The sequence below is a fragment of the Rhinoraja longicauda genome, chromosome 13, assembly GCF_053455715.1.
Source record: "Rhinoraja longicauda isolate Sanriku21f chromosome 13, sRhiLon1.1, whole genome shotgun sequence".
Taxonomy (NCBI): Eukaryota; Metazoa; Chordata; class Chondrichthyes; order Rajiformes; family Arhynchobatidae; genus Rhinoraja; species Rhinoraja longicauda.
In genome coordinates, this window is record NC_135965.1 from 23,796,561 (window position 1) to 23,814,394 (window position 17,834).

Sequence of the window (17,834 nt, forward strand, 5' to 3'; positions counted from 1 at the left end):
CTCTAAAGTGCATCAAATCCAACACACGGCGACAAAGTTACACAGGTTGAAATACAAATACCATTTTCAAACACTGCTCTCAAGCTGCTACCATCCTGCCATCTCCTCCCCTGCCCTCTCCTCTCCTCCCCTGCCCTCTCCTCTCCTCCCCTGCCCTCACCTCTCCTCTCCTCCACTCCCCTGACCTGGTCTCTGCTGCCCTGCCCTGCCCCACCCTCCACTCTCCTGTCCTGGGCTGCTGCAATAGTTAAACACTCAGCCCCATGACAATCTCACTGCAAACGGACTCAGCTGCCGCTGCTTGCGACAATGGGTAGAGTACCTTCTGCCTCCAGGAACAGTAGCCGAGACGGAGACGTAGAGTACCTTCTGTCTCCAGGAACAGTAGCCGAGACGGAGTTTCAGGTCTGCCAGTGTTGGTGCACACACTGTTGACCAACTTTACAATTATGGTTGGACCATCGCAAACATAATATATATTTATTTTTTCAAAAAGCCTGTCAAAATGCTCCAGAGATATTTACAACGTGAAATGAAGATTGACCAGATAGTTTAATATTCTGAAATCCACTGCAGAAAACCCCATTTAAATTTCAGCAGATCTCATTTCATTGTCTGCCACTCTGTCAGAGTCTGTCACAGCCACACTCACTCTACAGAAACCATGCTCTCTGTTGGCACAGAATGCGTTTCACACTGTTCACTGCCTCAGCTGCAAGTGGCTCTGGTGCCCCAGAGAATGGCATCAGCGCTGGGCACCCGAGGGAACTACTGTGCCTAGTGGCTGGCTCTGTGTGAAAGGCTGAAACTGCCCCCCCAGCCCCCATATTGTGGGGTTTGTGTAAAGTCACACAGCCCATGGCAGGCAGGCAGGCAGTGCTGCTGGATTGGGTACATTAATCATTTACTGAGGATTGCCAGAGGAAAGTGCTGTAGGGTTGGCCAAAATTTGCCAGAGATTGTTTGGAGTTACTGGATATTAAACAGAAACTCTACAAGGATTATCTTTCCATTCTACATCTACAGGTTTGGAACAATTGTGAAAAAGAATGGTCTCTGCATGACAGAGTGTGGCTGATGCAGACTTCATCCCACTTCAGAGTTAGAGGAATTCCCACAAGATGACCCCTACTCCCGCCAGTAGCACCAAGCTGCTCACAGTTCACCAACAGGACAGTGTCTGCAGCAAAATATCCAGATGAATACAAAATTAACATTGAAATCTAGGACTCTCAGATGAAACACTCAGATCACCCAGCACCAGTTCAAGTAGGAGAACACAACGCACAGCATGTAAACAGTCACGATACACATGGTGACTTCAGTCAAAGCTTTAACAAGTGTCCTGATCAGCGTCCCACCCACACCAGGCCAGGCCGGGCTAGTCACCGTCTCACTCATGCCAGGTCAGACTGGGCCAGGCCAGTCACCGTCTACCCAGTGACAGTGTGACAAAGTGTTGGCTAATTTAGTTCAGGTTGTCAGCTCCAAGTGGGGCAACCTCCATTTCCTTGCCTCTTCACGGTTCCTGTCAGCACAGCCCGGAACCTGCAGACATCCAGCAGTGATGCGTTCGCACTCACCCTGCCCGCACCAGAGGGCCAGCTTTAACCAAAGCATCAGGAGCAGCTCGCTCACCGACAGCAAGTGAGCAATCGGCCAGGAGGACCTTTGGAAGCCAGGCAGTGTTGAGCTGCCATTGACTAGCAACAAGCCAGTGGCAGGTTTAATAGTAAACGGGTGAGCTGGTCACCACTGCAGGGCTGGGACTAAACTAACCAGAGATCCTGCACCATCCACAGGCATTGAGCAGGTCATGCTCTGATGTACTGAGACAGTCATTGCCATCAATAGCACCAGTGAGGGGCTGTAACAACCTCCTTCACCGTTACAGCGGCAAGTCACAGCTACCCAATCTCAACCCTGGTGTGAAATACCATGGGGTCAGTTACCAAGTGCAAGTAAGGATGGGTGCAGTGAGGAAGGGGGTAGGGTCCTTTGGCCCAGCCTGTCCACACTCTCTCTGGCTCTTAAACACTCCCTCTGGCCCCTCACAGAGCAGGCACGCTCGGCTGAGGAGGCTGATCCATTCTAAACTGGAAGAGATGCATAAGTACAGCTGTTATAAATCCCACATAGCCCCTTGAGCACCCTATAAGCTTTGATACAGCTACCAAAAATGGGCAGTTTGGGCTTAAGACAAAAAATGTAAAATAAAGATATAAAACAAAACTAGGTTAAGTGCAACCGATCCGAATAGAGTGAGAATACTCAGAGTATAGACACCGTGCTCCAACAGCGTGGTCAATGAAGGTTCAGGAAGATTGTCTCTTGGGCCGAGAAGTGGAATTCCCATCACTCTCCCTCTTCCTTGATCCGCTGCTTACTGCGACGTCCGTCCACATCAAACCCAAAGTCATTCCAGTCATCGCGGGGAGGGAAGGAGATGGTCTGGCGCAGGGTGAAGCGGACAGCGTCAATGACTCGTTCGCCGCGCGTCTCGTTCTGGGAGCCCAGGCTGGCGGTAGATGCACTGCTGGTGTTTCTCAGGAGTTGGGGGGCGTTGGTGAAGTCCAGAGACTGTCTGTGGTCAAGTATTCCTTTCCAGATGGCGTGGTGGTACTGATCCGGGATCTTGAGGCTGATCAGATCCTGAACCGGGGTGGAAGAAAGTACGGAAATGGTTATTGACAGGCAGCAACTCGAGCAGAGGGAGGCTCTGGCGTGGAACGTTGCCCAGGCTGAATGCAGACCATTATCCTGGACAGGCTGAGCCAGAGACTTTGTCAGCATTGGCCAACTCTAGAGATCTCTGCTCCAACCCCTTAAACGATGAATGAAGCCCAGACACTGGGCTCGGCAGGGACTGCACAGTTCACTGAATTAATTGTATTTAATGAAAATCCAACAATTGCTTTTAAATACACCTTTCCCATTTTCAGAGTCCTGCCTTATCCTTTACCATGGCCGGAGGTGACTCGTGATAAGGATACACCTCCCTGCATGGACTAACTCATGGGACATATTTCTGTGGACCAAAACCCTTCATGTCTCAGCATTGACAAGGGAAGGGATATCACCCCAAGGGGCCACATGAGTGGCAAGGGTGCCGGGTAAAATTATGGATTTTGGGAACACTACCAAATATAATGCCGACCAATGTATGTTTAGCCGTGGAGAATGTTGGAGGAATTTTGCACAGTGCTTGTTCTGTAGATGTTTTTTATCGTGAATACGGTTTATTTTTTTTATTTTTTTAATGTCTCGGCATTGTGTCCATTTCATGTTCATGTCATAGGAACAGAATTAGGCCTTTCGGCCTATCGAGTCTACTCCGCCATTCAATCATGGGTGATCCATCTTTCTCTCTCAACCCCATTCTCTGCCTTCTCCCCATAAGCCCCGACACCCTTACTAATCTTGAATCTGTCAATCTCTGCCTTAAAAATACCCAATGATGGCCTCCACAGCAGTCTGTGGCAATGAATTACACAGATTCATCATCCTCTGACTAAATTCTCCATTCTAAAGGTACGTCATTTTATTTTCTGCGAGTTCTAGACTCTCCCACAAATGGAAACTTCCTCTCCACGTCCACTCTATCCAGGCCTTTCACCATTTGGTAAATTTCAATGAGGTCCATCCTCATTCTTCCAAACTCCAGTTAGTTTCCCCAAACATACACCGACTTCACACACTGAGCTTTAGCTGGTCCCTGTGGAGCTGGCTTAGGGTAGCGTTAGATCACTTGTAACGCTGGCATCTGAGAGCAGGACACTGCAGGAGAGCTGGGGCCTGCTCCCTTGTCAAACGGAGTGAAGATTGGGAGGACTTTCCCATCGGCACGGGGGACTTCATGCACTTGTCTCTGCACGCACCTTGTCCGAGATCCAAGGTCCACAGGGGCTCCCAAATGACAGTAAACAATTACATTGCTTTCCCATCCACGGTCAAGATATTGAGGAGCTTGATCTGACCCACACTTGCACCGCCTTTTATTTGATACAAAGGTTATAAAGGCAGCAGCTTGACAAAACCCAGAGAGATGATAGTCAGATACTCACATCCATGGTAAAATGCTCGATCTGGTAAATATTCATCAGCCCCTGGGTGGTGAAATGCTCCAAACAGGATGCACAGCCGGCTCTGGCCAGGAAACTGTCGGCAGAGAGGACAAGAATGTTTAGCACTGCTTGCTCTCAGGCTCCTTCACAACTCACTAAACCGTCCCCGAAACCGGCACCAACGAGCAGGCAGCAAGCCAGACAGAAACACAAAGCAGAGGCATGTCTGCAGTTGGTCAGCTTAGAACCACAGGGTTCTCGGCCAAAGAGATGGCACTGTAGGAAACACTTGAACAATGTCACACCTAGGGAACAGTGCTGGCACCTCTGAAGATGGGGTGAACCCAGGGATGGGCAGACACAACTCCTGTTACACTACAGTGTTCCCTCAGTAGTGCACGGGGCGGTGAGCTAACGAACGCGAGGAGCTTGGCCAGATTATGTAAACAGCAAACCCAAGAGATTCTAGTAGTGCAGTAAGGCCAAAAGAGTAACTATGAAGAGAATAGGGTCCCTTTAAGATCGATCTTGGCACTGAGGCACAGGAGATGGGTGTTTATGTGCTGTACCACTCTGAATTAATTACAGACACCCTCACTGGCGGAATTACCTCTCAATGTCCAAATTTGACTCCAACCCTCGAGCTGTGATTCACAGGGCAAGGGCATCAGGCTGGAGACTATGGAGACCACAGGCAATGGTGTTGCCGCAGCCCCTCCCGCGGCCAGGAGTTGGCCAGCTCTCCTCCACCAGTCAGTCCTACAGTGTCCCAGCGTTACAGCAGTCCCCCTGCAGCCCAAGGTTCCATCAACCTCTCACTCTGCACAGAGCTTCCCCCACCCTCGCTCACCTTGAGCGGCAGGCTGTGAGCAGCACCCACAGCTGGAGGATCAAACGCCGTTTGATGTGGGCACGGTTATGGCGGTTGGGGGTTGGTGGGGAGAGGTGGGAGGGTGGAGGTGGCTTCAATGGATCACACTCACAGAGCGTTGGGATGGGAAGAGGCTTCACACAATCTAAATGCTGGCTCCGGGTCTCAGTGCACCAACAACAGATCTCAGGGTTTACCATATCCACACTGTTACCCACCTGAACTACCAACTTCAGGTTGAGTTGACCCTTAAGATTCCAGTGCTCCCTCCAGGAGGGTGAGGAGTGCAGGCAAAGGAAGCCCTGGCTGCAGTGCGGGTACAGTGGGACCTTGGGAACAGGCTGCAGTCATGACCAGGAGAAGCAGTCATTGCTTGTAATCCAGGAGAGTTACTCAGATGTTGTTTAGCTGGAAAAGGTGCCAAGAAGATTTATGAGGATGTTGCCAAGATTGGAGGGCTTGAGCTAGAGGCTGGGGCTTTATTCCTTGCAGCGCAGGAGGCTGCGGAGTGATCTTATAGAGGTATATAAGATCAAGAGGGGAATAGATAGGGTGGAGGAGAGCTGGCACAGTCTTTTACCCAGAGTAGGGGAATTGAGAACGAGGACATAGACTTAAGGTGAGAGAGGAAAGGATTCAATAGGAACCCAAGAGGCAACTTTTTCACACAAAAGTTGGTGGCTGTATGAGAGGCCAGAGGAGGTAGTTGAGGCAGATACTATCATGACATTTACAAATCATTTGGACAGGTACATAGATAGGAAAGGTAGAGGGATACTAGACCAAGTGGACCCGTTGGGCCCAAACCTCTCCTGCATTGGTGCAGCACCCTCTCCTCCCCCCCTCCCCTCCCCCTGCCCTCTCCCTCCCTCCCCTCCCTCCACCATGCTGTATGACTGTATGCAAGGTGAAGCGACTGGGACCTGGCATGGGGTTTGGGAAGCCATTCGCAGGGACTGGGCACACACAGAGCGAGAGGCACCCCACCACCTACGCAGCATAAAGAGGAAGTCATGAATCAAGTCACCACCTCTGACCTGGAGATGCTGTTGTCCGATGGGTATGGCGGGGGGGGCGTGCAGTGGGACGTGGAGGCCATCGGCGAGGTTAGGCCTTGCGTGGGGCTCAGGCCGTTCATCTCTCCGTTCATCTGCATCGGGATGCTCATCATCTGAGGCACTGAGGACACACAACATCTGGTCAGAACGAATGCGCACCCATACACACATCCACACACCCTCTCTCACCCACTCCCTGAGCCGCTGCTCTGGCCAGCCTCCACCTCACAAAGTGAGTGAGTGAATAACGGAACAAACACCAGCTGGCTGGGCAGCGACTCATAGCAGGGAGTGGAGGAGAGGGCGAGAGGGAAGGAAGGAAGGTGGAGAGGTACACAAGGAGGGACACAGGGATGGATGTAAGTTCATAAGTCATAGGAGCAGAATTAGGCCATTTGGCCCATCAAGTCTACTCCACCATTCATTTACGGCTGATCTATCTTTCCCTCTCAACCCCATTCTCCTGCCTTCTCTCCATAACCCCTGACACCCTTACCATTCAAGTATCTGTCAATCTTAGCCTTAAAAATTCCCAGTGACAGCCTCCACAGCCATCTGTGGCAATGAATTCCACAGATACACCATCCTGGCTAAAGAAACTCCTCCTCATCTCCTTCCTAAAGATTCATCCTCTTATTCTGAGGCTACGGCTTCTGGTCCTAGACTCTTCCCTGTAGGAAGGGAACAAGGTAGAGGGAGGAGGGAAGGAAGGAGAAGGGGAAGGGATGGAGGGAGGAGACGGTTCCTTTGCCGCCCGTCTTCTCTCCTGCCTAACACGCCGGCTTCCAGAGCCTGTGGCATGGCTCTTGAGGGCAGACCTGGCTTCCTTGAGCTCTTCCACTGCCCACCGTGCCGGGTGTACTGGGGTGAGCTATCACGGCAACACAAGACATTCCCACAAAGACCCGCTTCGTTCCTCGTCCCACTCCCTTCCCGTGCACGGTGCTGGAGATGAGTTCTGGTCGAGGTGTCGCCCTGATCGGCAATCATCACTGTGCCAGAGTCGGAGGGAAAGTGTCCACGACTATTCAGCCACTCAAGGCATCACCTTCAACTGTCCCAATGTAACTCAATATCTGAAGCCGGAACCTTCGCTTAAGGCCCTGAACACTGGCTCACTGACTAATCGCAAATACTAGTCAGTTCAACACTTGCCCTGGTAACTCAGAGCAGACCGTGGGACACCTGTCTGTCCCACCACTGGAGGCACTGGAGGCACTGTTAAGCCCCCTATCCTTTGTTTAGTTTAGAGATACAGCATGGAAACAGGCCCTTCGGCCCATCAAATCCATGCTGACCAGCGATCACACTGGTTTATCCTACACACTAGTGACGATTTACAGAAGCCAATTAACCTAAAACCTGCACTTCTTTGGAACGTGGGAGGAAACCTGAGCAAACCCATGTGGTCAAAGGAAGAATGCACAAACGTCAAACAGACAGCACCCAGAGTCAGCATCGAACCGAGGTCGTTGATGCTGTGAAGCAGATGCGCTACTGCTGCACCATTGTGCCGCCCACAGTGTCAGGGGAAGGGATGCACAGAGTGAAGATTGGACGGAGTCGACACCAGGACACACCCATTAACAATGTGACTATGTGAATATGTCCCGGCGCAGAGGGGGACGAATTGGAAACAGCTCGGATCCAGGCCAACAACAAAGTTGGCAATGCTGAAACGAGCTAGAAGGCAGTGTGGTGCTGGGAAATTGGGGTGGAGATGGTGCTGGAGATGGGAGGAGATGGAGAAGAGTTGCCCTTTGGCCAGGGAGGGTGAGGCAGGTGAGCACTGGAGGGAATGTGAAAATGGCACTTACCCATGTTGCCCGGCATGGCGGTCTGTGCGAGTGTGTTGCGTTGCGGGCTGATGAGCTGGCTGACCGAAGGTAGCTTGTTCCCCATGCTGTGCATCTTGATCATTGGCGGGGGCGAAGGCCCGAAGGATTGCTGTGACTGCATTGATGGCCTGACGGGTGAAGAGGGGAATAATAAATCACTGCAACACAATCCCTACTAAAACATCTCTTTACCCAGAGAACAAAGGAACATGTTCACTCACATCACTGAACCCAGGGCCAGCATGAGGTACCACCCGCCCCATCAATATTTCTTCCCAACTCTCCACAGAGTACATCAAGGTGCACCCTGCATCCATATACGTGGGTCCTCCCAAAGATCATGCAATGTCGGTGCAGGGTCCAGACCCAAAACGTCAACCATCCCCCACGTGGCCTTACAGATGCCACCTGCCCTCTGAGTTCCTCATGGATGGGAACATGGATCGGACAAATTTAGCGGGATATGGATCAAACATGAGAGGTGGGACTAGATTAGATGGGGCATCTTGGTCAGCATGGACGAGTGGGGCTGAAGGCCTATTTCCATGCTGTTTCTCTGTATGCAAACACAATGATAATCTTCCTCCATTTTATGTTTTAGTAAACTTAACAAGAAGGAACCTTGAAGGTCTACCCCACGAGGACTGTAGCCACATCCTCCACAAGTCTCCTGGCTCCAGGGTATGGACCTGCTCTCTGCCTGTGCTGCCTCCCCAGCTATGCCAGATGCTTCCTCACAGAGGAGAACCAAGAAACACTCCACACAGAGCCTCTTTACCCCATTTATTTAAAGTATCTAGCACAGGTTTCAGCATCACACAAGAGTGCTGACAATCAAACTGCAAACACAAACACTCCTTCACTCAGTAACATATTTGGCCAACAATATAGTTCCACACTTGGGCCAGCCAGCTGAAGGAAAATGATTGGTTAAACAGTCTCTGGTGGTGAAAGGATTTCTACAATAAAACACAGAACACTGTACACCAGCAGCTCGGGAACAATCTGGACAGAGAGAGTTATTGTTTCAGCTTAATGACTTGTCAGAACTGAATCATTAATCCTATTTTTCCTCTTTCCACAGATGCTGCCTGACCTGCCGAGTGTTTCCAGCATTCTCTATTTTTATTTCAGATTTCCAGCATCTGCAGTATTTTACTCCCACACACCAAATACTAACACCACCTCTTGGGTGACAAAATATTTGATTAAATAAGAAAATGACACGTGGCTGCATGATATGCTTTGCTTTTGCTCATTTACTTTACAGGTGAACTCTGTTTTATTCCACTGGTTCAGGCATCCACAGGTGGCAGATAAGTGTTCTAGCCCAGTACAAGGACACAAGTTGCTGTTTGCCTGTGCCCCACAAGAGGGAGCCCAAGACACAGGCAGCAGATATTCATAGGCCAGTTCCCAAGAAGGACACATTTCCATCCAATGGGCTCCGGATTTGGTGTAAAACAAGTCAACACTGTATGACCTTCCTGGGCTGGTCACACCACACGGAGTGAGGGGCCTCCTTGTAACGCATTGAATAATGGCCAAAGACTAACTACAGAAAAATGCATTAGCTATCCAAGGGACAAAAGTAACTGGCAAAAAATATACAACAGGAAAAACTTTAAAATAAATTAACACAGAGAAGTCAATGCCAAGAACATGGATTTGCAGGAACCAGTTTGCTGGAGTCACCACTACAATCTTTGCTGCAGTTTTGAGAAGCAAGGCTGTGTGCAGCCAGTTAAACATAAAAACAGGTGCAGGAGTAGGCCATTTGGCCCATTGATTGTGATCATCCACAATCAGTAACCCATGCCTGCCTTCTCCCCATATCCCTTGCTTCCGCTAGCCCCTAGAGCTCTATCTAACAGTTCTATCCAGTTCTAGAATGAAGACAGCCAACATCATGCCCAGACCACCTCATTTATATTTGCAACAGGCACATTTACACTTTGATGAGGGTGGACAGAATACCATTGAGGCTGAATGACGTTAGATCGGAGTGCCAGAGAAATCAACAGCTAATAAAGTGAGCAGCAAAGTGCTTGATCTCATTGCTGGATATTAGGCATGAATTGAAACACTGTCAAAAGCAAAATATCACAAAAAGAATGTGCAATAAAATAAAAAAATATCTCCAATAAAACTGGAATTTCTGCCGTAAGGCTAGCTCTTGCCACTTGGGTCAAAACATGATGAAGAGAAGGGAGCTGGTCCATCCTAACAACAGGGTGCAGCAGCTAGAATCAGAGATGGGGCAGGGAAACAGGCCCCATCACTTAATGTTCTGCTGCAATACACAATTTGCTCAATGATCTCAAGAACTGAAGTTCTGCCCAAGTTATGCATTACATTGAAATAGCAACACAAAGTGCAGCAATGCATCTGAATGGCTTTCATAACCAATTTGAAGATAAAAAAACAATCAGCACAAAGGATTTTAATTTATTGTACATCGGAACAGAATTGGACAGTTCACATATTTGTTACATAAGAGACAGTCAGGGATATTGTTAAAATTCCAGATGCAGTCACAGACAGTCACAGAAGAGTGGCTAAAGATCCAGGTGAAGATGTTTACCACCCTGCAACAAATATTAAAGCACTGGTTCACATTTTGCTCTTTTTGCTGAATCCATTCCCTGAAATGTTTTCTCCAGCTTGTTATCAGCAACTTGCAAGGAAAAGGAACGATTCCTGGAGAAGTCTGAGGGACAATTTTGTTGGGGATTAGTGGGCGATCTTTGGCTTGTGTCGCTCTCGTGTAATGTGGACTTTATTCTGGAGCAAATTATGTGGTAAACTGGACAAAAGATTCCTTTGCAGATCTTGCTGAGAGTGGCTAATTAATTCTGAAGCCAAAGGGAGGAGCCTGGCACCGCCTGGGTGGCTCTGCAGAGAGGGCAGTTTCAGGGATGTCCAATGAAGGAAGCAACTGTTTTGATCTAGCTCATTTACAACTGAGTGTCAATGTACGAGTATGTGTGAAAGGTTACGGTACTCCACTATTGAGGCAGAGAGCCAGAGTTCCAACGCATAGTGGGAAATATAGTCACCGCGAAAGGAGGGTTAAAGACAGCCTGAGGGATAATCTGTCTTTTACTCCAAGAGTGGTCGATACCCGCGATGTGCTGCCAGAGGAAATAGCCAGGCACTTCAGGTAAGGTAAAGAAAGATATGATCCTAATGAGGGTACATGGGATTAGTGTAGATGGCTAGATGGTCAGCAGAGAGATGGTGGGCCAAAGGACCCATCAGTGAACTGTGAGATTCAAAGACTTTATAAACACAGCATGCAGCAACTGCACTACTTCACTAATGTTGTCATAGTTGTACACGTCTCTCAGACATTGCTGATCATTACACTTAGCAGGTGCTCCCCCTCTGCTCACATGAGCAAAAGCACCAAGTTGGGATGGTACATTTCAGGTAGCTTCAGAAGGTACAGCCAGAGATATTTTCACCAGACTCACCCAATTCCTTAATCTTACAAACAGTACACACCCTTTAGTTAGAGTACTGGCTTTCTTTAGTGTGTGAACAAAACTGGTAAGGCAACATTTGCTGTCCAATGCCCAGGTTTATGCTGAAGTCTTTAAGAGAGTTTGGGCGGCAGGTGGCCTTTGCTGTGGTATTTGGGAGTTTGCTACAGAACACTGCTTCCCTGGCCAGTGAGAAAAGCCAGGCCATGACGTACCCAACTTGTAGTGTTTGACTGCACGGATATGAACTTGTGGCCCCTGCCCTGCTAATCCAGAACCATAACCACCTGGCATTTTGTTACAGAAGTAATCGCTAAGTGGCGCACACTCACTGGACCGGAAGTCAATTCCACACCAGTTGAGAGGGCTACAGAAATAGCCGCAGATGTTGAACATTGAAACTGGTAACAAGCGCTGATGGAAAGACAGCAGCAACTGGGTAGAGGCAGCGAAGGCAGATATATCACCCATCAGTGAAGCTGAGCTGGGATACTCGCTGTGGAATGTGTCTCTTCCAAACACTCCAGCTCAGTTCTCCGAGAATGGTCTTTCTACAAGTAGTGGAAGGTTTGAGCTAGGGCCGCTTCGCTCCACCCCCCTTTGTCCAGGTTGTGTAAGCTGTTCTCTGTCTGTATGCAAGCGGGCGTGTTCTCCATCAGCCACAGCCTTTTGCCAGTGTTTGGCTCCATGTGTTTGTTTTGAAAGCAGGCCTTGAACAGACTGGAGAGAGGGAACCGGAGAGAGAAAGAGAGAGAAAAAAGAAAACATAGATAAGGATCGACAGAGTGGACCTTCGAGCCCTAGACCTGCCCACCTCCATGACCATGACGATATCTTTCGGAACAGAGAATCAGTTCCAACTGATTTACTTGCACAGTTTTGAATGAGGGATTCAAATCTCAAGCAACTCAGAGTGCAGTGAAACTACCAGATAACAGCACAGGGCAGCAAGAAGTCAGGGGTTTAAGTTGTAGAATCCTCACTTCATCCACTGATAGCACTCTCTGCAAACTCCCTGGTTTCACCTGATATCAATCAGGAGCGACAGGGTGATCACATTGCTGGGCCCTGAGAGGAGTCTAGGATTAGATGAGGTTAGCCGGATGTTGGATCATCGTGTATGCCTGGACCTGCAAACGTCCCATGTAGATGAGGAAAGGAAATACATTCTGAGTCCAGTATCTGAGCCCTTCAGAACAAACCAGGGCAGTGAACTGTCTTGGCCTTTGCCGAAGGATCGGCCTTGTGATGCACAATCAATTGATTGATGAGGTTAGGGCAATAAATATTAGAGTCATAGAATCAAACAAATAACAGGATAGATACAGGGCCTTTGGCCCAATTAATCTATGCCTACCAATTTCCTAACTAATCATTTCCTAACCATGCACTGTCCAACTGTCCGTTATACGTCACCATTGTGCCCACGACTACAGCACCCACTGATAACTTGTTCCGTATAAATGAAGAAATAGTGCCTTGAATCTTTCCCCTGCGCTGGGTTGGGCATGTTTCAGTTCTGTGTAGTTCTGTGACTCCAGGTATGGCTGAGCCCCACTTACTGAACTCGGAGGAACGTGTGATGGAGGCTGGCACAACATGGCCAGGATTCAGAATAGATCGATTGCCGGGCAGCAGCTGTTGGTTCAACTTACACTGCCACGCAAAAGAGATCAACTCAAATTCTACCAAACAACTCAGTGAAGTCGCTTTCCCCTTCAGGCACCTTGTGGTGAAAGACACGGCTTTCATCGAGTACACCGGCAGCACTGTATTCAGTGCCCGTTCCCTCCGTGCACATCTCTCCTGTAGGCATTAGGGCCATGTTGTTTATTGAGAAAGAAACTAGCAGCGTAATGAACCATGGAGATTGGTGAGTGAGAGGGACAAGATGGAGTTGGGGTGCAGCAGTTGACTGATCTTGATCTGCTGCACTTGTACACTGCCTTGTGCACTAACTGACACACTGCACTTGCACTGCCTTGCACAACATTTCTGTACCAGTGTTCTGCTTGCGTACCTGTGGTTTCAAGTACAGCCCCAGGATACGAGCCCTACTGATCATTTGATGGTCAGTTAGGATCTAGCGGCTGCCTAGCCTCTCTAGACCCCAGCAAACCCACCGCAGAAAGCAGTGTGGCAGTGTTTCAACAGGAGCAGACAAGGCAGTCTCTCACACACAGCAAATCGTCATGATCATGGAGGAGAGATCAAAGAAAAAGTGACAATCAGAAGAAACAGCCTGAGCAGCAACCAGCAACTAAAACCAATAAACAAAAGGAAATCAGACACTTGATAGTGGAGATAAGGCACTCACGCCAGCACACTGCAGCATTTTGTCATCTTACAAGTGAAGATTTGACAGACACAATTGTGTGATTCTAAAGATAAATCTCATCCATTTAAATTGCCTCCTTCAACCACAGGAATGCCAACTGCTCAAAAGCTCCAGTGAATGCAGTTGTACTTGCATTGCAGGAGCCATTAGGGAAAAGGCAATGAGAGGAGGGGAACCTTTGATGACCACGCACTCAGGACAAGCCTAGTACACCAAACCCCCCAACCACCCCACATCCCAACCCCCTCCCCATGTTTCTAAGATTTTGTTGCATGAAGATTAGATTGAGTTCTGCTTGATGAAGGGCAGCTTCTTGATAAAGTTACAGTTCCCCAGAGAGCTGGACAATTAACTAATTCTGAATTGGTGGCCAGTATTAATGGTTTCCAGCACTAACAATTCATGGAATGCCGTCGTTTCCCCAAACACTTTGTTTCAATCCCTTCGGACTTTAAAGCAATGATGCTCTCAACACTGATGATCAAACACACTGAAGAACCTCTTAACTTCTTTTGTGAATCACCATTATACTTCCTTCTAGCCTTTCCTGCACATTTGGTGGCACAGCAGTAGAGTTGCTGCCTTACAACTCCAGAGGTGAGCTCGATCCTGACTATAGGTACGGTCTGTACAGATTTTGTACGTTCTTCCCGTGACCATGTGTGTTTTTCTCCCACACTCCAAAGATATACAGGTTTGTAGATGAATTGGCTTCTGTAAATTGTCCCTAGTGTGTAGGATAGTGCTAGTGTACAGGGTGATTGCTGGTTGGTGCGTCTCAGTGAACAAAGGGCCTTTTTCCACGCTATACTTCTAAAGTCTAAAGTAAACCAAGTAGGCCCAGATCTCCCATAACCAAATGTAATGGCCCCGTGCCTGTGGATCAATTTTGTGCTGAGATAAGGAAGTGTCACTGTGGCACACCCTATACTTTCTAAACAGCCATCTCACACAGTTACAAAGCTACTACTGTGTAGGTGGGGGCTGGCTACACAAACCGTTCAGGAATTTCTGAATATTGAAACAAAATATTCCCACCACCTTTCCAAGACAAGAGATGCATCTAGACACAAGAAACTGCAGATGCTGGAATCTTAAACAAATCACAACCTGCTGGAGGAACTCAGCTGGTCAAGCAGCATCTGTGGAGAGAATGGGAAAACAACGTTGAGTTGGGAGCTAACGGCTGCGGCTCTCTGGCAGTCTGTTTGTCTTTTTTTCTTTTTTTTTTGTTTGTGTCGGTGTTGGGATGGTTTTTGTTTCTGTTTTTGGCTGTGTATGTGTGGGGGGGGGGGGGGTGGGGCGGGGGAAACCTTTCTTTTATTAGGTCTCTTCCCCGGGACGCAGCTCGCCCGCGGGGCCTTCCATCGCCCGGCGCGGCTCGGCCGCTGGACTTAACATCGCCGGCGCGGCTCGGCTGCGGGACTTAACATCGCCGGCGCGGCTCGGCTGCGGGACGTTTCAGTGCCCGGTGCGGCTCGGCTGCGGGACGTTTCAGTGCCCGGCACGGCTCATCTGCGGGACTTAACATCGCCAGCGCGGATCGGCTGCGGGACGTTTCAGTGCCCGGTGCGGCTCGGCTGCGGGACTTAACATCGCCGGCGCGGCTCGGCTGCGGGACGTTTCAGTGCCCGGTGCGGCTCGGCTGCGGGACGTTTCAGTGCCCGGCACGGCTCATCTGCGGGACTTAACATCGCCAGCGCGGATCGGCTGCGGGACGTTTCAGTGCCCGGTGCGGCTCGGCTGCGGGACTTAACATCGCCGGCGCGGCTCGGCTGCGGGACTTAACATCGCCGGCGCGGCTCGGCTGCGGGACGTTTCAGTGCCCGGTGCGGCTCGGCTGCGGGACGTTTCGGTGCCCGGTGCGGCTCGGCTGCGGGACTTAACATCGCCAGCGCGGCTCGGCCGCGGGACGTTTCGGTGCCTGGTGCGGCTCGGCCGCGGGACGTTTCAGTGCCCGATGCGGCTCGGCCGCTGGACTTAACATCGCCCGGTGCGGCCGCGGGACGTTTCAGTGCCCGGTGCGGCTCGGCCGCGGGGCCTTCCATCCCCTTGCGGGGGCTGTGCGTGTCGGTTGCCTCGGTAGGGGTCGAGCTGTCTGTCCGTGGGTGCGGGGGGAGGAGAGTGGAAGTTTTGTTGCCTCCATCACAGTGAGGGGGTGTTTGAAGTCACTGTGATGGATGTTTGTGTTGGGGTCGTGTGTCCTGTGTTCTTTTCTTTTTTTGCTGTGACTGCTGAAATTTCGTTCGGTGTTGTGCCGAGTGACAATAAAGTTTTGTTATGTTATGTTATGTTCTTCAGACCAGACCTGAAACGTCGCCTGTCCATTCCCTCCACAATGCTGCCTGACCAGCTGAGTTCCTCTAACATATTGTTTCACTTTTACAGGAAAACAGCCAGTAGCATCAGAGACTCACATCAGCCCTGGTCTCATTTCACTCCTACAGATATAGGAGAATGAAAACTGTAAAGTCCAAGTTCAGGAAGAGCTTCTTCCCTACAACCAATAGGCTATTAAACACTACGAATAAGCAATGAACTACATATACTTGGGGGGGGGGGGGCATTGAATTTCATTATTCTGTCTGGGACATATAACAATATACACTCTTGTCTTGAATATTCTGCCTCTCAGTTCTTTCTGGTCTTGCCTCTCGACATTTCCTTGTCTTTGAGTGCCTGCCACTTGCTCCTCCCCATTTTACGTGGGGCCTATTGCATGCTGGAGGTCCATGATCCCCCACAGTGAATGTAGGAAATGGATTGCCTCAGTGAATTTGCCTCAGACCGAAACTCTGAGAGATTTTAAGGCACGAACTGAGTGACGGGCCAATGATGGATGGATAAAATTGTACACATGCCTGCTATGATGACCAGCAGCAGCCTGCTGTCAGCTGTTATTTTCTATAAAGCTTTGAGGTTGTGATGCTCTAATAACTCACTGTTTCTGCAGCAAAAGTTGCTGCTGCTGCCGGTAGCTCTCGATGGTGTGCTGTGGCAACTGCTGCATCAGTTCAAGTGACTCCTTAATTTTCAGCAACATTTCATAAGTGTCCCGTCCTTTTATCTGTAAATCAAAAAGTATGCAACAATCAGCTCCCATAGCAAAGTTCACCGGCAGTCACACAGGCCTCATCATCCAAAAGGCATCAAAGGGTTTGGCTTCAGGGATGGTGCTGGAGGAGAGGGGCAGCAACAGCACAGAGATGTGCAACCACAGCAGAACAGCGGATTCAGGGCAAAGACCAGACGGTAGACTAGTAGAGCTGTGTAGAGAAAATAGGCTGGAAATGTGCTGGAGCACCATGCTGAGGGGTTGCAATGACCTACACCATTGCATTGAACTGCCATGGGGCAGGGAGTCTATAGGGAACATATATAGGAGATTTTGTGCAACACAATTGGAACTGGAGAATTCTGGAAAAGAATGGATATAAAAAGGCGATAAATAAAACAGTCGGCACAAACATGGTGGACTGTATGACTGTGGACTGTATAACTGTGGACTTTCTCACCACCCATTTGACATTTACTGATAACACGCAGCTTGGTGCCTGATTCAGCTGAGGTAAAACATCTCAAGACAAATACGATGATAAAATGGAAGCACAAAGATTGTTGGGGATATCCCAGGAGAAAACTGATATTTTTCATTTTCCAAAGTGAACCAGCACACATTCTTCGGAAAGTGTTTGGCACGTCTGATTGAAGTAAGGTGAATAGATCACACACACATATCGGAATGACATCATAGAACTGGAACTTACTGGTAAATAGAAGAGCTCCTCTTCTCCTGGTCGCCGTTTCTTACTGATGGAGGCCACCTGGATGCCCTGGTTCACATGACGGACTGCAAGAGAGATTACAAAGAGCTTCACTAAGTGCTACCATCAGCACACATACACCAACACCAGTATCACCTGTCTCCAGTTCCTGAGGAAGTTTCATTGGTCACATCAAGCCCCCAACTGTTATGACAGGGGAGGGGCACATGTCATTGCTACATTCTCAGCAGCAAAGTTGGGCAGCTCTGAGGAAATGTGCAACCATAGGATAAACGTGATGTTGACCCCTTGTGCTGACAACAGGTAGAGTTGTATACAGTAGTAAGCCACTACAGTAGTAAGCCACTATTTTTTCTGTAGCCAGGGTTTTCAAAAGGTTTTGACCATAGGAAACC

The 17,834-nt window shown here is 49.3% G+C and overlaps 1 protein-coding gene across 5 annotated transcripts in view; it reads right to left on the reverse strand.

Moving 5' to 3' along the window:
* Window positions 1–227: 227 nt before the first annotated feature.
* Window positions 228–17,834, reverse strand: part of tp63 (tumor protein p63) — a 143,584-nt gene continuing 125,977 nt past the window's right edge. For 4 of the 5 annotated variants that reach the window (XM_078410587.1, XM_078410585.1, XM_078410586.1 and 1 more), the window contains 6 exons: window positions 17,422–17,504; window positions 16,597–16,721; window positions 7,811–7,959; window positions 5,973–6,114; window positions 4,065–4,158; window positions 228–2,652 (listed from right to left, as the gene is read on the reverse strand). In XM_078410587.1, coding sequence (XP_078266713.1) covers window positions 2,356–2,652; window positions 4,065–4,158; window positions 5,973–6,114; window positions 7,811–7,959; window positions 16,597–16,721; window positions 17,422–17,504 — 890 coding nt within the window. In that variant the 3' untranslated portion in view covers window positions 228–2,355. Of the gene's footprint in view, window positions 2,653–4,064; window positions 4,159–5,972; window positions 6,115–7,810; window positions 7,960–10,265; window positions 12,037–16,596; window positions 16,722–17,421; window positions 17,505–17,834 lie in introns of those variants that run through there. The other variant, XM_078410590.1, reaches the window with a different exon arrangement.